The 20483-nt window shown below is 38.2% G+C and overlaps 1 protein-coding gene across 10 annotated transcripts in view; it reads left to right on the forward strand.

Moving 5' to 3' along the window:
* Window positions 1–20483, forward strand: part of LOC126297613 (biotin--protein ligase) — a 429285-nt gene that overhangs the window by 306247 nt on the left and 102555 nt on the right. For 8 of the 10 annotated variants that reach the window (XM_049988622.1, XM_049988625.1, XM_049988619.1 and 5 more), the window contains one exon: window positions 9981–10154. The exons of the other annotated variants lie outside the window; for them this stretch is intronic. In XM_049988622.1, the coding sequence (XP_049844579.1) occupies window positions 9981–10154 (174 nt within the window). The remainder of the gene's footprint in view (window positions 1–9980; window positions 10155–20483) is intronic. 10 annotated transcript variants of the gene reach the window in all.

The raw sequence follows: 20483 nt of genomic DNA on the forward strand, positions 1-20483 counted from the left end.
TGGCCCTTTTTAGAGATGTCCATTCCTCTTCAACTGTGCTGCCTACTGCACTATTCCTTATAGCTGTATCTATAGCGTTAGAGAACTTCAAACGTATCTCGTCATTCCTTAGAACTTCCGTATCCCACTTCTTTGCGTATTGATTCTTCCTGACTAATGTCTTGAACTTCAGCCTACTCTTCATCACTACTATATTGTGATCTGAGTCTATATCTGCTCCTGGGTACGCCTTACAATCCAGTATCTGATTTCGGAATCTCTCTCTGACCATGATGTAATCTAATTGAAATCTTCCCGTATCTCCCAGTCTTTTCCAAGTATACCTCCTCCTCTTGTGATTCTTGAACAGGGTATTCGCTATTACTAGCTGAAACTTGTTACAGAACTCAATTAGTCTTTCTCCTCTTTCATTCCTTGTCCCAAACCCATATTCTCCCGTAACGTTTTCTTCTACTCCTTCCCCTACAACTGCATTCCAGTTGCCCATGACTATTAGAATTTCGTCCCTCTTTACATACTGCATTACCCTTTCAATATCCTCATACACTTTCTCTATCTGTTCATCTTCAGCTTGTGACGTCGGCATGTATACCTGAACTATCGTTGTCGGTGTTGGTCTGCTGTCGATTCTGATTATAACAACCCGGTCACTGAACTGTTCACAGTAACACACCCTCTGCTCTACCTTCCTATTCATAACAAATCCTACACCTGTTATACCATTTTCTGCTGCTGTTGATATTACCCGATACTCATCTGACCAGAAATCCTTGTCTTCCTTCCACTTCACTTCACTTGACCCCTACTATATCTAGATTGAGCCTTTGCATTTCACTTTTCAGATTTTCTACCTTCCCTACCACGTTCAAGCTACTGACATTCCATGCCCCGACTCGTAGAACATTATCCTTTCGTTGATTATTCAATCTTTTTCTCATGGTAACCTCCCCCTTGGCAGTCCCCTCCCGGAGATCCGAATGGGGGACTATTCCGGAACCTTTTGCCAATGGAGAGATCATTATGACACCTTTTCAATTACAGGCCACATGTCCTGTGGATACACGTTATGTGTCTTTAATGCTGTGATTTCCATTGCCTTCTGCATCCTCATGTCGTTGATCATTGCTGATTCTTCCGCCTTTAGGGGCAATTTCCCACCCTAGGACAAGAGAGTGCCCTGAACCTCTATCCACTCCTCCGCCCTCTTTGAAAAGGCCATTGGCAGAATGAGGCTGACTTCTTATGCCGGAAGTCTTCGGCTGCCAATGCTGATTATTTATTATAATTTAGGCAGTGGCGGGGATCGAACCCAGGAACAAAGACGTTTTGATTATGAATCAAAGACGCTACCCGTAGACCACAGGCCTACCCTTAACATAGACAAATGTATTGTATTGTGAATACATAGAAAGAAGGATCCTTTATTGTATGATTATATGATAGTGGAACAAACACTGGTAGCAGTTACTTCTGTAAAATATTTGGGAGTATGCGTGCAGAACGATTTGAAGTAGAATGATGATATAAAATTAATTGTTGGTAAGGTGGGTACCAGGTTGAGATCCATTGGGAGAGTCCTTAGAAAATGTAGTCCATCAACAAAGGAGGTGGCTTACAAAACACTCGTTCGACCTATACTTGAGCATTGCTCATCAGTGTGGGATCCGTACCAGATCTGGTTGACGGAGGAGATAGAGAAGATGCAAAGAAGAGCAGCGTGTTGCGTCACAGGGCTATTTGGTAACCGTGATAGCGCTACGGAGATGTTTAGGAAACTCAAGGGGCAGACTCTGCAAGAGAGGCGCTCTGCATCACGGTGTAGCTTGCTGTCGAGGTTTCGAGAGGGTGAGTTTCTGGATGAGGTATCAAATATATTGCTTCTCCCTACTTATACCTCCCTAGCAGATCACGAATGTAAAATTAGAGAGACTCGAGTGCGCACGAAGGCTTTCCAGCAGTCGTTCTTCCCGCGAACCATACGCGACTGGAACAGAAAAGGGAGGTAATGACAGTGGCACGTAAAGTGCCCTCCGCCACACACTGTTGGGTTTTTTGTAGTGTATAAATGTAAATGTAAAGAAAGGAGATATAGCATCACCAGATAACTATCGACCAATACCATGTATACCCATAACATCAAAAATAATAGAACACTGCATGCATAAACAGATGAGTCAATATTTTGAACATAATGAATACTCACCTCCTCACAGTATGATTTCAGATCCCGCCTTTCTACAGTCAAAACAGTTGAGAGTATGGTAGCAAAAATATACAATTGTTTTGAAAATAAAGATATTATCTGTGCAACACTGTCGGACCTTAGAAAATCATTTGATATATTCTCCCACAATATTCTCATAAAAAAACTCTATCACTACGAAGTGAGAGAGAATGCTCTATACCTAATGCAGTCATACTTGGACAACAGAAAACAATTAGTTAAGGTAAATACTCGAATGTCAGAATGTTATCATGACTGGGAGCATTCAGACTGAATACAATAGCTTCAGTTCCACTATTATTGTTCTGCAGTAAACTTGTCTCAAACAGGTGCACCTCTCCATTGCCACTGCCATGAGGTGTTGCACATTTTCAAGATTTTCAAGCACTGAATCACATGATACAACTGCAGGTAAATCATTTATATAAATAATGATTCAGTGCTATATGCTGATAACACAACACTCATCACATGTGATACCAATCTTGAAAATGTGCAACACCTCATGGCAGTGGCAATGGAGAGGTGCACCTGTTTGAGGCAAGTGTACTGCAGAATAATAATAGTGGAACTGAAGCTATTGTATTCAGTCTGAATGCTCCCAGTCATGATAACAAAACAGTAAAATTATTAGGATTTCATATAGGCCAAAAGCTCAGTTTTGATACCCACACAGGGAAGATATGTGGCAAATTGACACATGCCATATATCTGCTGTACAAGCTAATGAGCAGTGTCAGTGAAGAACTTCCGTTATATGCTTATTTTGCATTTTTACATTCGCACCTGAGTTATGGAATACTATTATGGGGCAATTCTGTAGGCTCAAAATTAGTGTTTAAATGGCAAGAGAAAGCCATAAGGTTCATAGCAGAATTTAGGTCCTATGAATCATGTTGAGATTAATTTGAGAAACTGAATATAATGACAGTGCCTGGCCTGTATATTTACAACTACCTTGTCTTCGTTAAAGAGAATCTGAGTAAATTTGACTTAAGGAGAACAGTTCATGACCATAACATAAGAGGTGGACATACAATTAATATGCCATATGCTAGGCTTGCAAAGACACACAACAGCTACAAATATCTTGATCCTGTCTACTTCAACAAATTACCAGAAAATGGCTACACATTGCCAGTAAATAAACTTGAAACTAGTATTTCGAGGTGGATCAAAAGTATAGTAATTTACTCTGCTCAAGAGTTCCTTGAGTATGTGACAAATGACCCACTTTCCTTATGAGAATGAACTACATATTAACTGCAAACTATATGTATGCCACACTGTGCAACTATTTTATTACTCTTTCATATACTTATTGTTAAGTATCTGTGTGATTATTTATTTGTCATTCACTGAACACTATGTAGTTCATTTATCTTGTAATTGATCTGTTAAGAAACGTCTTGTTGTTATTCAAATTTGCACAAATATGTATTGTATCCATCTGGGGTTATTAGTAGTTAATAACATTTGCCATGTTGAATTTTATGTGATTATTATTATTATTATTATTATTATTATTATTGTGTTAAAACTGGCAACAGCAATTTCATGTAAATATGCTCAATGGTGGAATAAAACATTTGTATTTATTTGCTCACTTGCTTTATTATATGATTTGATATTTCATCACCACCATGCAATTTCTTGGGCTTTAGTTTTCCTCACTTCATCTTCTGTGACTGGTTTCAAGAACGCGGTTCTGCTTGAGTTTTTTCATAACTTAGTAACCTTCTTTCCAGTTTTAAGTTCTGTACCAGATTTATATAGTTACCATTGAGTATGTTAGCTATTTCTCTACCATCTGTAACCACTGTGTTGCCTATTTTCATTGATCTGATATGTGTTTCTTTGTTCAATACAGCTTTTTTCTTTCATTCAACATTAATTGCATTCCAAGCTGCCTTTACATTGTTTTTTGAGTTCATTATGTTGGAATTAATTGCTGTTTCTTTTGCCTTTCTCATTATTTTCCTATACTTCTTTCATAGCATTTTCTAATTTTCAGTTTCACCCGCCTGTCTCAGATCCTGCAGCTTTGTTATTCCACTGACAATCCACTTTGTCTGATCCTACAGCTTTTCTTGTCTCTTTACTTTAGGGAAATGCTACATTAAAATGGTGTTTAATTGTTGTAATAAATGAATCATACTTTCCATTTACATACTGCACCTGTAGGGTTTCGCTCCAGGTTTCCCAGCTTAATATTGTTCAAAAGACATTTATATTTTGTTCACTCATGTTTCCGATTTCTTTGTTTTGGTTCTGATATGTCCTTACTTATGTGGAAGCAGATTAGCTGTTCGTGATGATAAGATATTTCCTTTTTGACTACATGTGACTCAAAGTTACACCTACTAATATTAGTAATGATGTTGTGAGTAACTGTCTGACTTTCGGAAGTCATTCTGTCAGTGCAGATATTGTTGCCTCCATATTGTATTGTATTAATGATTCTTCAGAATCTTGCCTTGGTTTCCCATGTTGATATTGAAGCCACCAGGTGCTACAATGTTTTTCATAATATTCATTCTTAATAAATTTTATTTTTTTCCAGAAAGATGATGACCTTGCCACTTGGGGATCTGTACACACAAAACAATCTAAATTCATCTGTCACTGCACCAGCAATTTCAAAAAGCCTTTTTTTATGATATGGGTAATCTCGTGCATTTATTGTTTGCAGTCTTTTAGGGGCATCCTGTTTTAGTATATATGGAAACTCCACCACCTATATGTTTAGATGTACAGAAATAACTGAATAAGATATAGTCCTTTATTGTCAAGTACCTGACTTTCATTTAGCCCATTTTCACTGATACATACGGTGTCTGGTTGTATTTCACTTGTGACTACTTCTGCTTCATTACAAATGTATTGAATATTCTGATGTAGTACTTTTATGTAACTCTTCTTTTGCTGGTTCCAGTGTGTATAAAGTCATCACTGTAATTAGTCTTGGTTTCAGAATCCAGTTTTGTATTCATCAGTATGTTTCCCAGTCTGATGTTGATTTTGCAGTTGCAGGCTGCAACATTTTTCAGCAGCGAATTGCCAATTATTAGAAATTCATTTTCATCCACTTGCATAGGTGTGGTCCTGTCTTCTATTTTATTGTATGTAAGCATATTCCATTTATATTTATCTATATGTTGCTGGCTTTCTGAGTTTATCGTGACGTAGGAAATGCTGAATGTGTTATTGTTTTTAGGGTTCATAGGTGCACATTATTTTCGTGGTCTTGCTTTTTCTGTTTGATTTATTTCACAAACACAGGACTTCTTTTCACGTATTAATCTATTATTTTCTTTCTTTACAGTCAGTATTTCTATTTTTAGTGTTTCAGTTGCGCTTTGTTGTAGTTTTATAATTCCCCCTCCCATTGCACTTCAAAGATCAGCTGTTTCGTCACATAAAGAGCCATGACATGTCCATGGAAATCATCACTGATGAGTTTCAGATTTAATTTTGTGCATTTTTTGTATATCCAGAAGGTGCGCTATATGCACAAAACACCCCTCATCACCCACTTTTCGCATTCCTTACATGAAGAACTGTTAATTTTTTGCCTTTTTAATGAGAGCAAAGTGTCACTTCTCTTCCCTACCAGTGCCATGTTGTTAGTTTATTATGTGCAACTTTTTCAAATTACTCAGTACCTATCCTTACTCCAATGACCAACCATAAACTGCTACTAGGAGGGAAGCAAGTTCCTTCATGTAATCTATATTCGATCTTGCAGGCATATTATAAAGTCCAGTTGCCTCTCCTCTGTTGAGTAATTTTGTGATTCCCTTGCTATTCTGTGACCACAAATGTCAATATTTGCTATTTTGCCATTGATGTGATGACTGAAAGGAGGTACTCTGGTATGAATTTCTGCAGTGAAACCATTTCAGATGACTGAATTCAGTATTTTGGCCTTCTGATCATCTCCATTTCTCTGCCAGTATCATGAAGTAACTGAATAGATGATTCTGATTTGATGTAAGACCAAAACTTCTTAGTAATTTCTGTTAGGTTGATCAGCAAAAGTTTACTTTCAAATTTGTTGAACCATCCTCACATTGCTCCCCTTACATTCATTTCTGCTTCATTTAGCTTTAATGTGTCAGCTAGACTCTAAACTGTGCTTAAATCTCTTATAAAGCTCTCTTTTCTTGAGGCAACTTTCTAATGACTCTCAAGTTTGCTCATTGACATTCTACACATATCAAAAAAAGTTTTCTATCGGCCTGGTTCCCAGAACTCCTGAAGACAGATGTTGACTGTGGATATTGTATCACAGACACAGTCCCTTAGACTGTTCAGAGATGTCACTAAACCCACCCAAAGATGTAAACAACCATGCATGAGCAGCGCCTATTATACGGAGGGGGTACAACAGCCAATCAGTTCCAGTCATTCCACCAGGAAGGAGGTACATGGCTCATGTTGTCTGTAGTTCAACCATGCCTAGTCGGTCAATACCATGCATCTGCATTGTTAGTTTGTGCCAGGAATGGCTCTCAACAAGGGACATGTCCAGGCATCTCGGAGTGAACCAAAGCAATGTTGTTCAGACATAGAGGAGATACAGAGAGACAGGAACTGTAGATGACATGCCTCACTAAGGCTGCCCAAGGGCTACTACCTATGGATTATGACTTGGAGGAACCCTGACAGCAACTCCACCATTTTGAATAATGTTTTTTGTGCAGCCACAAGACATCGTGTTATGACTCAAACTGTGCGCAGTAGGCTGCGTGATGCGCAACTTCACGCCTGACGTCCATGGCAAGATCCATCTTTGCAACCACGACACCATGCGGTGCAGTACAGATGGGCCGACCAACATGTCGAATGGACTGCACAGGATCAGCATCACATTCTCTTCACCGATGAGTGTCACATATGCCTTCAACCAGAGAATCGTCGGAGACATGTTTGGAGGCAACCTGGTCAGGCTGAATGCCCTAGACACGCTGTCCAGCAAGTGCAGCGAGGTGCAGGTTCCCTCCTGTTTTGAGGTGGCATTATGTGGGGCCAATGTATACCACTGGTGGTCATTGAAGGCGCCACAACGGCTGTACGATATGTGAATGCTTTCCTCCAACTGATAGTGCAACCTTATCAGCAGCATATTGGCAAGGCATTCATCTTCATGGATGATAATTTGCACCCCCATCGTGCACATCTTGTGAATGAGTTCCTTCAGGATAACGACATCACTCGACTAGAGAGGCCGTCATGTTCTCCAGACATGAACCTTATCAAACATGCTTGGGATAGATTGAATAGGGCTCGTTATGGACAGCGTGACCCACCAACCACTCTAACAAATCTATGCCAAATCACTGTTGAGGAGTGGGACAATCTGGACCAACAGTGCCTTGATGATCTTATGGATAGTATGCCATGATGGATACAGGCAAGCATCAATGCAAGAGGACGTGCTACTGGGTATTAGAGGTACCAGTGTGTACAGCAATCTGGACCAAAACCTTTGAAGGTCTCAATGTATGGTGGTACAACATGCAGTGTGTGGTTTTAATTAGCAATAAAAAGGGCAGAAATGATGTTCATGTTGATCTCTATTCCAATTGGAACTCTCAGAACCAAGGTGATGCAAAACTCTTTTTGATGTGTGTAGATCCTTATCCCCAGAGTTGAATGTTTGATTTTTTACCTATCCATCACACTTGCCAATCAAAGTTATTATCCTACTTTTATTAATATTTCTATTAGTACCTGTAGCCTTTGATGCTACAACAGACGTATGCTCACTGATCACCTGCTGTATGTTAACTGATTTTTAAAATTCAGGTGTATTATCTACTAAGACATCTAAGTTGCTACCCTCACTGTTTGATTTTAGAATACACTGCTCTAAGTCATTTTCACAATAACAGTTCAGAAAAACCTCACATGAATCCCTACCTGTGTCAACTGTTTCAGGTCTTACATTAATGCCAAGTAAATGTGCCCCCAAAATGTCGTATATATTAATCGTGACAGTAACACCACACAGGTATGTCAACAACACAATAATGATCTGATCTAATCCCGATCCTTTCATTATCAAGTTTGAGCACAAAGGCTGTCAGCATGAAACTCTCATTGTGACCAGCCAACAATCACAAAGTAACCTGAGTCCAGGCAGTCTACGAGACCACAGGCCAGAGTTCAGACAGAATTGTAATTAAGCAGATAGAAGAACAAAACTGGGGATGAACAAAAATGGGCTCTACTATATGCCTCACTATATACGCTGATGAACCAAAACGTTATGACCACTTGCTTAATAAAGTTATGGTCCATCCTCGGATTGCAATACAGCAGTGATTCTGTGTGGCATGAATTCAAAAAGTTCTTGGTAGGTTTCTAAAGGTATGTCACTAGAGGCTTGCACACATGTGTGACAAATTCCCATAAATTTTGGGCTGGTGGTTTCTGTGTGTATAGCTGGTGCCCAATAGCATGTCAGATCTGTTCCATTGGAATCAGTTCAGGTGAATTTGGTGGTCACTATCATGCTCCTCCGTTAGCACCATTCTGACAGGGACAGTTACCTCAGTGGAAGATGCCATCACCATCGGAGAAGACATCAAGGATGGAGGGATGCAGGTGGCCTACAATAATGTTCACTTTGCCAACAGCTATCCTAATACCTCTGATTACTACCATAGATCCTATGGAACCCCAGGAGAATAGGCCCCATAACATGACACTGCCTCCCCCCCCCCCCCTTTCCCCTTCTCGTGTCTGTAGTGCAGTGCATGTTTCCAATTGTAATTCACCAGGATGATGTCATGTTCTGACACTACCATCGACCTGGTGTAATGAGACCTGTGACTAGGTGAAAACATTTCCATTGATTCACAGTCCAGTCTCAATGATCCTATGTCCACTAAATTGTTACTGACACTGTTATTGAGTCAATATGGAATTTTTTAGGGATCATCTACTGTGGAGCCCAATGTTCAACAGTGTGCACTGAATTGTGTGCTCTGAAACACTAGTGACTACACCAGCATTGTGGTCTGCCATCAGATTGCCATGTACCCAGCTATACAGAGCAAGCGAGCATGCCTACTCATGTTTTCACTGTTCTTCAACCACTGTCCATAGATCCTGTTGACAGTAACACAGAAAAAAGTGTACTGACTTTATCATTTCTGAGATACTCATTCCCAGGCATCAGGCCGTAACAGTTTGCCCTTTGGCATTTGCATTAAGCATTCACATTTGCAGCCTTTATCATCATGAGAATTATTTCCCATTTGTTTCTGCTCTAATTATCTACTTTCTGTACCACCTCACGTGCCCGCAATGGCAGCAGGTAGGTTTCAGATTAAATAAGAGTTGAATTCCATTTGTATATGTGGTGGGTTTACTAGAACTCATTAATTTGGCATTAGTGAAGGTGAAATACTCATTGTGCTGCAGTTACAAACAAGGTACCACAAGCTGACTGTTACCAAATAGTTCAGGCATGGAGTTGTTGATAAACATGTTAACAATGTTGAGAACATTGCTAGCTTTTGGACAGACTGTTCTTTGGAGCTATAGAATACACATACATGTACACACCCATACACCTGTATTGCTACATTGTCCCAGCAGGTAACTGTGGTCCAGCACTGCAGCTCAACCAGGGTGAGGCATTGTCAGGTGGATTGGGTGGAGAGTTTACAAATTATTTATAATTATATAAATATACCAAAAATGTGATTAGTAATGTTAACAGTGTAAATTGTCTTTTTTATAGGTAAAAGAATGTTTCTTAAAATACTTATTCCAAAAAGATAACATTTTGAGGCTTCCAAAATTGGACCTTCGTGTTTATAAAACAGAACTGGAGCCTGCAGCTGCTACAGAAAAATTTCTACCAGTCTTTATGTATGGAACACCTCACGGTTTCTCGGAAATTGAGTATTTCCAGGTAAAATTTGAAATCTATGTGGAAGTGATATTTTATTAAATGCAATTAAGTTAAGGTTACTTAACTTCATCTCATAAATGTAAAAATATTGACATAATATTTTTTATTGTTTTTTAATGAAGAGTGAATACTTACTTTGATTAGTTAGTTCCAAAAGAACTTTAGGGGACTAAGGAACTGGATAGACAAGTTTCTTTTACATTTAGAAGATCCAAAGCATTCAGGAGCAATAGATCTTCTATGTCTTTCTGAACAGCATATAGCCATAGGGATTGAGCAGTTAAACAAAAGTAGTTATGGAGTATCTTTACTTTCATCTAGAGCCAATATGGGGAAAAAACCACAGGAGTTAACATCAAATAAAAAAGGCCAAAAATATTGAAACAGTTTTTATATAGATCAGAACCTATAAATCATGACCTCATAGGTTTCTTCTGTTGAATACTTGTCTTGTAAATGTAGCACTCTACAAATTCTCACTGGAAAATGTTCACTTGTTTATGAGAAATGTATATTCATTAATTAACTATTTGAAGCCACAAGAAGAACAAATAGTTTGGAATGTGTTAGTGTAGATTTCTTGAGATTGCAATGGAATCCGTGAATATTATTCCAGTATTGTGTTTACCAGCTTGTGCACAACAATACAACTGCACCTTCATTGATAATATATTCATTGACAGTGTTCATGCTGGAAAAAAAATTGTTTGACACATTGTTAGTGCACTGTTTAATCATGATGGACAGATTAGATTAGATTAGATTAATACTTGTTCCATAGATCATGAATACGACACTTCGTAATGATGTGGAACGTGTCAGGTTAATGAAAGATGTCTGTACAAGATATTACATTACACAAAATATTGCATGACACTAATGCTTACGTTAGTTTTTTTCCCTCCCTTAATTTATATCTAAAAATTCAGCCAATGAGTAGATGGAGTTGTCATCTAGAAATTCTTTTAATTTATTTTTAAATGTTGGTTGACTATCTGTCAGGCTTTTGATGCTGTTTGGTAGGTGACCAAAGACTTTTGTGGCAGCATAATTTACCCCCTTCTGCGCCAAAGTCAGATTTAACCCTGCATAGTGAAGATCATCCTTTCTCCTGGTGTTATAGCTATGAACACTGCTATTACTTTTTAACTGGGCTGGATTATTAACAACAAATTCCATAAGTGAATGTATATACTGTGAGGATCCCTAGATCCTTAAATATATGTCTGCAGGATGACCGTGGGTGGGCTCCAGCAATTATTCTGATTACACGTTTTTGAGCAATGAATACTTTTCTACTCAACGATAAATTACCCCAGAATATGATACCATACGAAAGCAGTGAATGAAAGTAGGCATAGTAAGCTAATTTACTGAGATTATTATCACCAAAATTTGCAATAACCCTAATAGCATACGTAGCCGAACTCAGACGTTTCAGCAGACCATCAATGTGTTGCTTCCAGTTTAACCTCACATCAATGGACACACCTAAAAATTTTGAAAATTCTACCTTAGCTACAGACTTCTGTTCAAAGTCTATATTTATTACTGGAGTTGTGCCATTTACTGTACGGAACTGTATATACTGTGTTTTATCAAAATTTAAAGAGAGTTCGTTTGCTGAGAACCACTTAATAATTTTGTGAAAAACATCATTTACAATTACATCACTTAGTTCTTGGTTTTTGGATGTTATTACTATACTTGTATCATCAGCAAAAAGAACTAACTTTGCATCTTCATCAATATGGAATGGTAAGTCATTAATGTATATCAACAACAGTAAAGGACCTAAGACCGAACCCTGTGGGACCCCGTGCTTGATCTCACCCCCCCCCCCCCCCCCTCCCAGTTTGAGGAATCAGCTGTTGTATTAACATTACATGAACCACTTATTTCAACTTTCTGCATTCTTCCAGTGAAGTATGAATTATACCATTTGTGCACTGCCCCCCCTCAAACCATAATGATTTAGCTTATCTAAAAGAATTCCATGATTTACACAGTCAAAGGCCTTTGAGAGATCACAAAAATATCAATGGGTGATGTCCGGTTATTCAAAGCATTTAATATTTGATCAGTGAAAGGTTATATAGCATTTTCTGTTGAAAAGCCTTTCTGAAAACCAAACTGACATTTTGTTAGTACTTTATTTTTACATATATGGGAGGGTACTCTTGAATAATTACTTTCTCAAAAATTTTTGATAGAGCTGTCAGAAGAGAGATTGGGCGATAGTTGTTGACATCCGATGTATCCCCCTTTTTGTGCAATGGTTTTACAATGGCATATTTCAGTCTATCAGGGAAAACACCCTGCTCCAAAGAGGTATTACATACGTGGCTGAGAATCCTACTTATCTGTGGGGAACAAGCTTTAAGTATCTTGCTGGAAATGCCATCAATTCCATAAGAGCTTTTACTTTTCAGTGAGTTTATTATTTTACTGATTTCAGAGGGAGAGGTTCATAGAAATACAGTTGTTTCAAACTGCACAGGTATGGCCTCTTCTATTAGAAGCCTTGCCTCTTCTAGTGAAGATCTAGATCCTACTTTCTCCACAACATTTAAAAAATGATTATTGAAAATATTTCCAATTTCAGATTGTTTGTTAGTACACTTGTCATTCACTTTATGGCACTAAAGTCTTCCTGTGCTCTTGGTTGCCCTGTTTCCCTTTCAATAATATTCCAAATTGCTTTAATTTTATTATCAGAGTTACTGATCTCAGACATGATACACATGCTTCTGGACTTTTTAATAACTTTTCTTAGTACCCGCGCAATAGTTTTTATAATATTGAACAATTTCGGGGTCAGTACTCCCTCTTTCTGTTAGATACAGTTCTCTTTTATGGTTGGAAGATATTCTTATTCCTATAGTTAGCCAAGGTTTTTTATATGTTTTCTTGGAATTATGTTTCACTGTTTTCTTGGGAAAACAATTTTCAAATACCCTTAAAAATGTATCGTGAAATAAGTTATATTTCAAGTTTGCATCGGGTTCCATATACACTTCATCCCAGTCCAACTCCTTTAGTCTTTCCCTAAAGTTTGCAGTATTTATATTGTTAATTGAACGCACTGCTTTGAAATTCTGATTTGATATATTGCATGGATACATAATGAAAATACAGTTCTGAAACATGTCTATACAAAACATTGAGTCTTAATAATGATTGCAGGGTACAACATTTCAACAATAATTTAAAAGAGTTGAAATGGGATGAGGTAAATGGAAAGATATATGAACGGGTAAATTGATGTACGGAGTGGTTGCAGTTGAACTTTCACTACTTTATGGGGCACCCATGAAAAACAAGTGATCATGGAATAGTGAAAATTTGCGGAAATATGGAAGAGAAATGATAAGCCAGGGAAAGAAAAATATTTTCATTTCCACATTAAAGAATAACATTTGTCAGTTGTGTACCATGTTTACATTTCAGGTTACAAACGTTGCTCATAGTGATGTCAATCTGCATCCAAGACTGCTTGGAAGTTTGTACAGATAGCATTTCACAGTTTGCTTAAGAAGTCAGAAATGAGTAACTTAAATGATTAAAATACAGATTTCTGGAAACAGTAAAGATCCTGTATTACTTGCATTATTGGACTGTATTGAGAAAAAGTATTTTATGGTGTCCAGAAGTATGACAGAACTTAATAGGGCATAGGATTAAAAGAGCTTTTGAATATTGTGAAATGAAAACAGGATAAGCTAACCACTACTCAGTACAGAATAAAATGGGTGATTTTACTATCACAGATGATTCACAAGTTGTGAGTACTTTAAAATTCACTGTCTTAATCTAAAACAGTGCACAGAGCATTACTTAGTCATAGCTAACACTTGGTTCAAGAATCATGACAGAAGGTTGTATACATGGAAGAATCCTGGAGATACTAGAAGGTTTCAGATTATATGATGGTAAGACAGAGATTTAGGAACCAGATTTTAAATTGTAAGACATTTCCAGGGGCAGATGTGGACCCTGACCACAATCTTTTGGTTATGAACTGTAGATTAAAACTGAAGAAACTCCAAAAAGGTGGGAATTTAAGAAGATGGGACCTGGATAAAATGACTAAACCAGGGGTTGTACAGAGTTTCAGGGAGAGCATAAGGGAACAATTGACAGGAATGGGGAAAGAAATACAGTAGAAGAAGAATGGGTAGCTTTGAGGAATGAAATAGTGAAGGCAGCGTAGGATCAAGTAGGTAAAAAGACAAGGGCTAGTAGAAGTCATTGGGTAACAGAAGAAATATTGAATTTAATTGATGAAAGTAGAAAATATAAAAATGCAGTAAATGAAGCAGGCAAAAAGGAATGCAAACGCCTCAAAAATGAGATCACCAGGATGTGCAAAATGGCTAAGCAGGGATGGCTAGAGGACAAATGTAAGGATGTAGAGGCTTATCTCGCTCGGGGTAAGATAGATACTGCCTACAGGAAAATTAAAGAGACCCCTGGAGAAAAGAGAACCACTTGTATGAATATCAAGAGCTCAGATGGAAACCCAGTTCTAACCAAAGAAGGGAAAGCAGAAAGGTGGAAGGAGGATATAGAGTGTCTATACAAGGGCGATGTTCTTGAGGACAATATTACGGAAATGGAAGAGGATGTAGATGGGATGAAATGGGAGATATGGCACTGCGTAAAGAGTTTGACAGAGCACTGAAAGATCTAAGTCGAAACAAGGCCCCAGGAGTAGACAACTTCCATTAGAACTGCCGATAGCCTTGGGAAAGCCAGCCCTGACAAAACTCTACCATCTGGTGAGCAAGATATATGAGACAGGCGAAATACCCTCAGACTTCAAGAAGAATATAATAATTCCAATCCCAAAGAAAGCAAGTGTGGACAGATGTGAAAATTACCGAACTATCAGTTTAATAAGCCATCACTGCAAAATACTAACACGAATTATTTACAGATGAATGAAAAAACTGGTAGAAGCCGACCTTGGGGAAGATCAATTTGGATTCCGTAGAAATGTTGGAACATGGGAGGCAATACTGACCCTACGACTTATCTTAGAAAATAGATTGAGGAAAGGCAAACCTACATTTCTAGGATTGGTAGACTTAAAATTGGCTTTTGGCAATGTTGACTGAAGATGACAGGGGTAAAATACAGGGACCGAAAGGCTATTTACAATTTGTACAGAAAGCAGATGGTAGTTACAAGAGTCGAGGGGCATGAAAGGGAAGCAGTGGTCAGAAACGGAGTGAGACAGGGTTGTAGCCTCTCCCCGATGCTATTCAATCTGTAAATTGAGCAAGTAGTAAAGGAAACAAAATAAAAGTTTGGTGTAGGTATTAAAATCTATGGAGAAGAAATAAAAATTTTGAAGTTTGTCGATGACATTGTAATTCTGTCAGAGAAAGCAAAGGACTTGGAAGAGCAGTTGAACGGAATGGACAGTCTTGAAACGAGGGTATAAGATGAACATCAACAAAAGAAAAACAAGGATAATGGAATGTAGTCGCATTAAGTCGGGTGATGCTGAGGGAATTAGATTAGGAAATGAGACACTTAAAGTAATAAAGGAGTTTTGCTATTTGGGGAGCAAAATAACTGATGATGGTCGAAGTAGAGCGGATATAAAATGTAGACTGGCAATGGCCATTAAAGCATTTCTGAGGAAGAGAAATTTGTTAACATCGAGTATTGATTTAAGTGTCAGGAAGTCGTTTCTGAATGTATTTGTATGGAGTGTAGCCATGTATGGAAGTGAAACATGGACAATAAATAGTTTGGACAAGAAGAGAATAGAAGCTTTCGAAATGTGGTGCTACAGAAGAATGTTGAAGATTAGGTGTATAGATCATGTTACTAATGAGGAGGTATTGAATAGAATCGGGGAGAAGAAGACTTTGTGGCACAACTTGACTAGAAGAAGGGATCGGTTGGTAGGACATATTCTGAGGCATCAAGGGATCACCAATTTACTACTGGAGGGCAGCGTGGAGGGTAAAAATCATAGAGGGAGACCAAGAGATGAATAAACTAAGCAGATTCAGAAGGATGTAGGTTGCAGTAGGTACTGGGAGATGAAGAAGCTTGCACAGGATAGAGTAGCGTGGAGAGCTGCATCAAACCAGTCTCAGGACTGAAGACCACAACAACAAACAATGTAGAACAGAGTGGTAATGAATGGCACAAAGGTTGTTGAAACATTCATGTTTTCTGTCTTATTTTATGAGTATCAAATATGGGCCCTTGGGGTCAGAGGCAAGCAGCATATTGATGCATTTTGACTTTGGTGTGGGCACAGGATGCTGCACATAAAATGGGTGGAAAGAACAACTGATGTGTCCATTATTGAGCAACTCTCTATTCCAGCAGCCTTTCTTCCCATGTCACCCAAAAAATTCTCCAGTTCTATGGCAATATTACGAGAAGTGATGGAGAAAATCCAAAGAAAATAATAATAGAAGGAAAGGTTGAGGGCATGAGACTGAGGGGGAGAACATTGAACAGGAGATATGATCCATCCAGAATGGAGACACTTGTTTTGTGGCTCACATTTTTTGGCAACCAGCCCTATGACTTGAGCAGCAAAAGTGGTGTAAAGAAGTCAAATTGAAGACGAAATATTGAAAGCTGTCTTTCCACAAAAATTTGAACAATTTAAAATAGCACCAATACCCTTTTCTGAAATAAATAGGATTATAGAAGTTCTCAGAAACAAATTCTCACATTGTATTAATGGAATTATGAACAAGTATTGAAGAACTTGTTGTTTCCAGGGCGGGGAGGTGCGCCAGCCCCAGATTGAAGCCACCCAACAGATTAACGTGGGGATGGTGTGCCATCCAGCCTCGATGTGGTTTTTAGATAGTTTTCCACATCACACTAGGTGAATAGCGGGCTGGTACCCAAGTTCTGCCTCGGGTACACGTCCACAAATATTTGGATACATTTCACTTACTTTCACATGAATAACACTACAGGCAGTCAGTTGGTGTGCACATATTCCATCCCAGGGGTAATGGGGTGGCAACAGGAAGGGCATCCAACTACCTGTTAAATTAACTATACCAAATCTGTTAATAATCTTGCCAACTCTGCGCCCATGCAGTACAAAGGCACAGGAAAATGAAGAAGATCAACAAATACTGGAGAACTGTTCCAAACTTACTGATACATGTAATGAATCACTAACACACGGAATTTTTTCAGGCAGATTAAAAATGTGTTGTATTTAAACTTCTTCATAAGGAAGGTGAACTGAAAAATTTAAATATTTTTTAATTTTTTTAATTTTTATTTTTTAAAATCTTTTCCATAATTTTTTTAGAAAGTAACTTGTGGACCAAGGTGCTTGTGATTTTTCTGTGCTGTTGTCATCTTCACTTCTGGTGTTCTTGATGACATTCAGTAGCTGTTTTCTTGTTAGTACCGTGAGGTTTTCTGTTGGCCCATGTAACGAAACTACTATTGTTACATGGGGAAGACAGCGAAATTTTTCTGGGGTGAAAATTTTTAACTTCGAAAAGAGATTATTTGATTTAAACAGAAAACCTCAAAAATAGGTTGTTATTCTTGTTTTCCATAGACATCAAGAAATGTGTGAACATGTGGGTGTTTCTTACTGATCACATTGGCCTCCACCACTCAAAGAATTACTTTGAGACAATTGCAAGTGTTTACTGCTAGAACAGTTTCCAAAACATTACGCTTTAGTAATTAGTTCTGCAGTGACACTTATATAGTTCAGTTGATTTCTTATACGTATCTTAGTTCGGTGTATATCAGAGTAATCTGCTTCCTGCTGCTGCTGCTGCTGCTGCTGCTGAAGTAGTCATTGCCTCGGTCCATTTCATCTCCTAACTGGCCAAGTTATGTGAATTCCATGAAATAATCCAGGTACCAAGTCATTTTATAGTGGGTTATTTATGACAAGCTGCACCATTTCTTCTTAGTGGGAGCCCACTCCACATAACAGGCTACATAGTCACAATACTGTATTACAACAATTACATTATTTCACAGATGTGTGACACAGTGGTTGCATCTCAAAACTCTCCAATTGTCAATTCTTGAGTCTTGTGTTCCTCATATTTATACATCTGTTAACAGTCAAGTCAACAAAACTACAGTGTAAATTTATTAAATTAACAATTAAAAGTTAAACGTTTTTATGAGTAACTATCCACAAAACCTTGCTTATTTTATACTGAAACTGGCATATACAATAAAAAAACTTTTACATAGGATATACATAATATTATATAAAATACTGAAAGATAACAATGCCAACCTAAATTTTCTTAATTATGGCTTCATTTGTAAATATTGGACAAGCATGACCTACTAGTGAACAAATGGAATAATAAATTTTATGAGATTTAGTGTATTGTGCGAAATCACTTATTAGATACCATTGGAATTACGGAACTTTCAAAACAGGAATGTAAAACAAAAGGGTTGTTTTATTTCACCTACCAATTTCCTGGTGAACTCTGTCTTGTGTTTCTTGGACCATTTCGTGGTTTGTTGGTTTGGGGGCGGGAACCAAACAGCGAGGTCAATGGTTCCATTGGATTAGGGAAGGATGGGGAAGGGAGTTTGCCATGCCCTTTCAAAGGAACCATTCTGCCATTTGCCTTAAGCGATTTAGAGAAATCGTGGAAAACATGCATGAGGGTGGCTGGATGCCATTTCCTGGCCTCATTGTGATTAACTGCTGTAGGGAATGTTAGGAAGGGTTTGGTTTTGATAGCTAAGTGGCAGTCGGCCCTATTAGTTATTGTTTCTTGCCTAATATGAAGTTCTGCAAGGTTTATCTCCAATTGCTTGATACACAGGGATCCAGTGGCTTTATCTTTGTTGGCTTTGAAGATTTTATTGGACAGTCTACAGGGGTTCATTCTTTACAGGTGGCAATAGAAAGCTAGTCATCTTCTTTTGATGGCATTGGTGATGTTTTCTTGGTGTCCGTAGAGTTCATGATTAGGTTGGTGCCACAGTCTTCCATCTGGTAGTACGATCCTTGGTCCCACTACCTTTTGCAGATATTTCCCCTCTTATAATTGGAGGACTCTTATTGGGGTCTTCCTGATTGGGGGTAGGCATTCTTCTGCATAGAGGATTGAGAACCTGACTAGTGTGTTATGTAATGCCTTAGTTTGATATTCATTGATAGATGTTTTGAGGTTGACATTTTTCTGCAAGCATAATATGGCCTGTATACTTCAATTTTCCTTTGTTCAAAAGCTACTGTTCCACTGAGATCATCTGAGATCCATTATCCAATGTATTTTATGGTTTTGGCTCTCTTGATATGCTTGGTTGCACTGGCTCTAGTCATTCAAGGGCGGTCTTTCTATTTTTAATGAATTTAGTATTTCTGATTTTGAACAATAGACCTGTTTTCTTTACTGTGAAATTGAGTGTTTGGTGTTACATAGAACCTACCTCCATGTCATTTCCCACTATGGTCAGGTCATCAGCAAAAGTCGGGTGTGGCATCCTTAGGTTGTCTGCTTTGATTCCCATCCTGAATCCACTGTTCAGTAGTAGAGAACTGGTCCATTCCCTTAGGATTTTTTCCAGGGCACTCTTAAATACAGTGAAACTCCACTTTTCAAGGGACTTCAAAAATGGTGTAAAACCCAGGAAAATGTAAAATATGAGAAATAACGTTTTGAGATTTTTTTGTTGTTGTCAAGTGCAAATATGTAAGTAAGTATTTTGTGTGGTGCTTGAATATGTGTTATTCTGCACCTCTTGCACTTCAGTCATCTTTTTGAGGCTATCAGGTACTGTGCCTCATCAGTTATGTAGAAAACCAGACACACACACAAACTTTATTAGTCACATTGTTTGTGTAAAATCACAAAAAATGCATACATAAATACTACACTTGATGACAAGAATAAATCCTTGAAACACGTTTTGCTCACCATGAATAAAATATGCAACTAGCGCTGTGTTTAAACTAAAAACATTTGAGCAACGCAAAGTGAATTAAGTTGTCAACTACCACTCCAAGTGGCCATACACCAAAACACGCTAAATATGGTTCTACAAAGGTGTCATGATGATCACAACAATCACGAAACTGTGTTTGTGCAGTAGACGCAGTTTGGAAATGCTTATGATTGGTCATGATATCTTCATTCGAACAAACCTAGTTACTCCCATCAGCCACCACGCCAAGTAGAGCTTGGCACCGGTGGGAGATATGGCATGAATTGTTCCAACTTTTACACATTTACCAGTTCAGATCTGCTGAGTAGAGTGCCCTGGTGTCAAGAAACTTAATTGCATAATACTTTTAACTACTACTGGGTGGCCAACATCATGCCAGCATCA

Source organism: Schistocerca gregaria, chromosome X (genome assembly GCF_023897955.1).
Source record: "Schistocerca gregaria isolate iqSchGreg1 chromosome X, iqSchGreg1.2, whole genome shotgun sequence".
Lineage (NCBI taxonomy): Eukaryota > Metazoa > Arthropoda > Insecta > Orthoptera > Acrididae > Schistocerca > Schistocerca gregaria.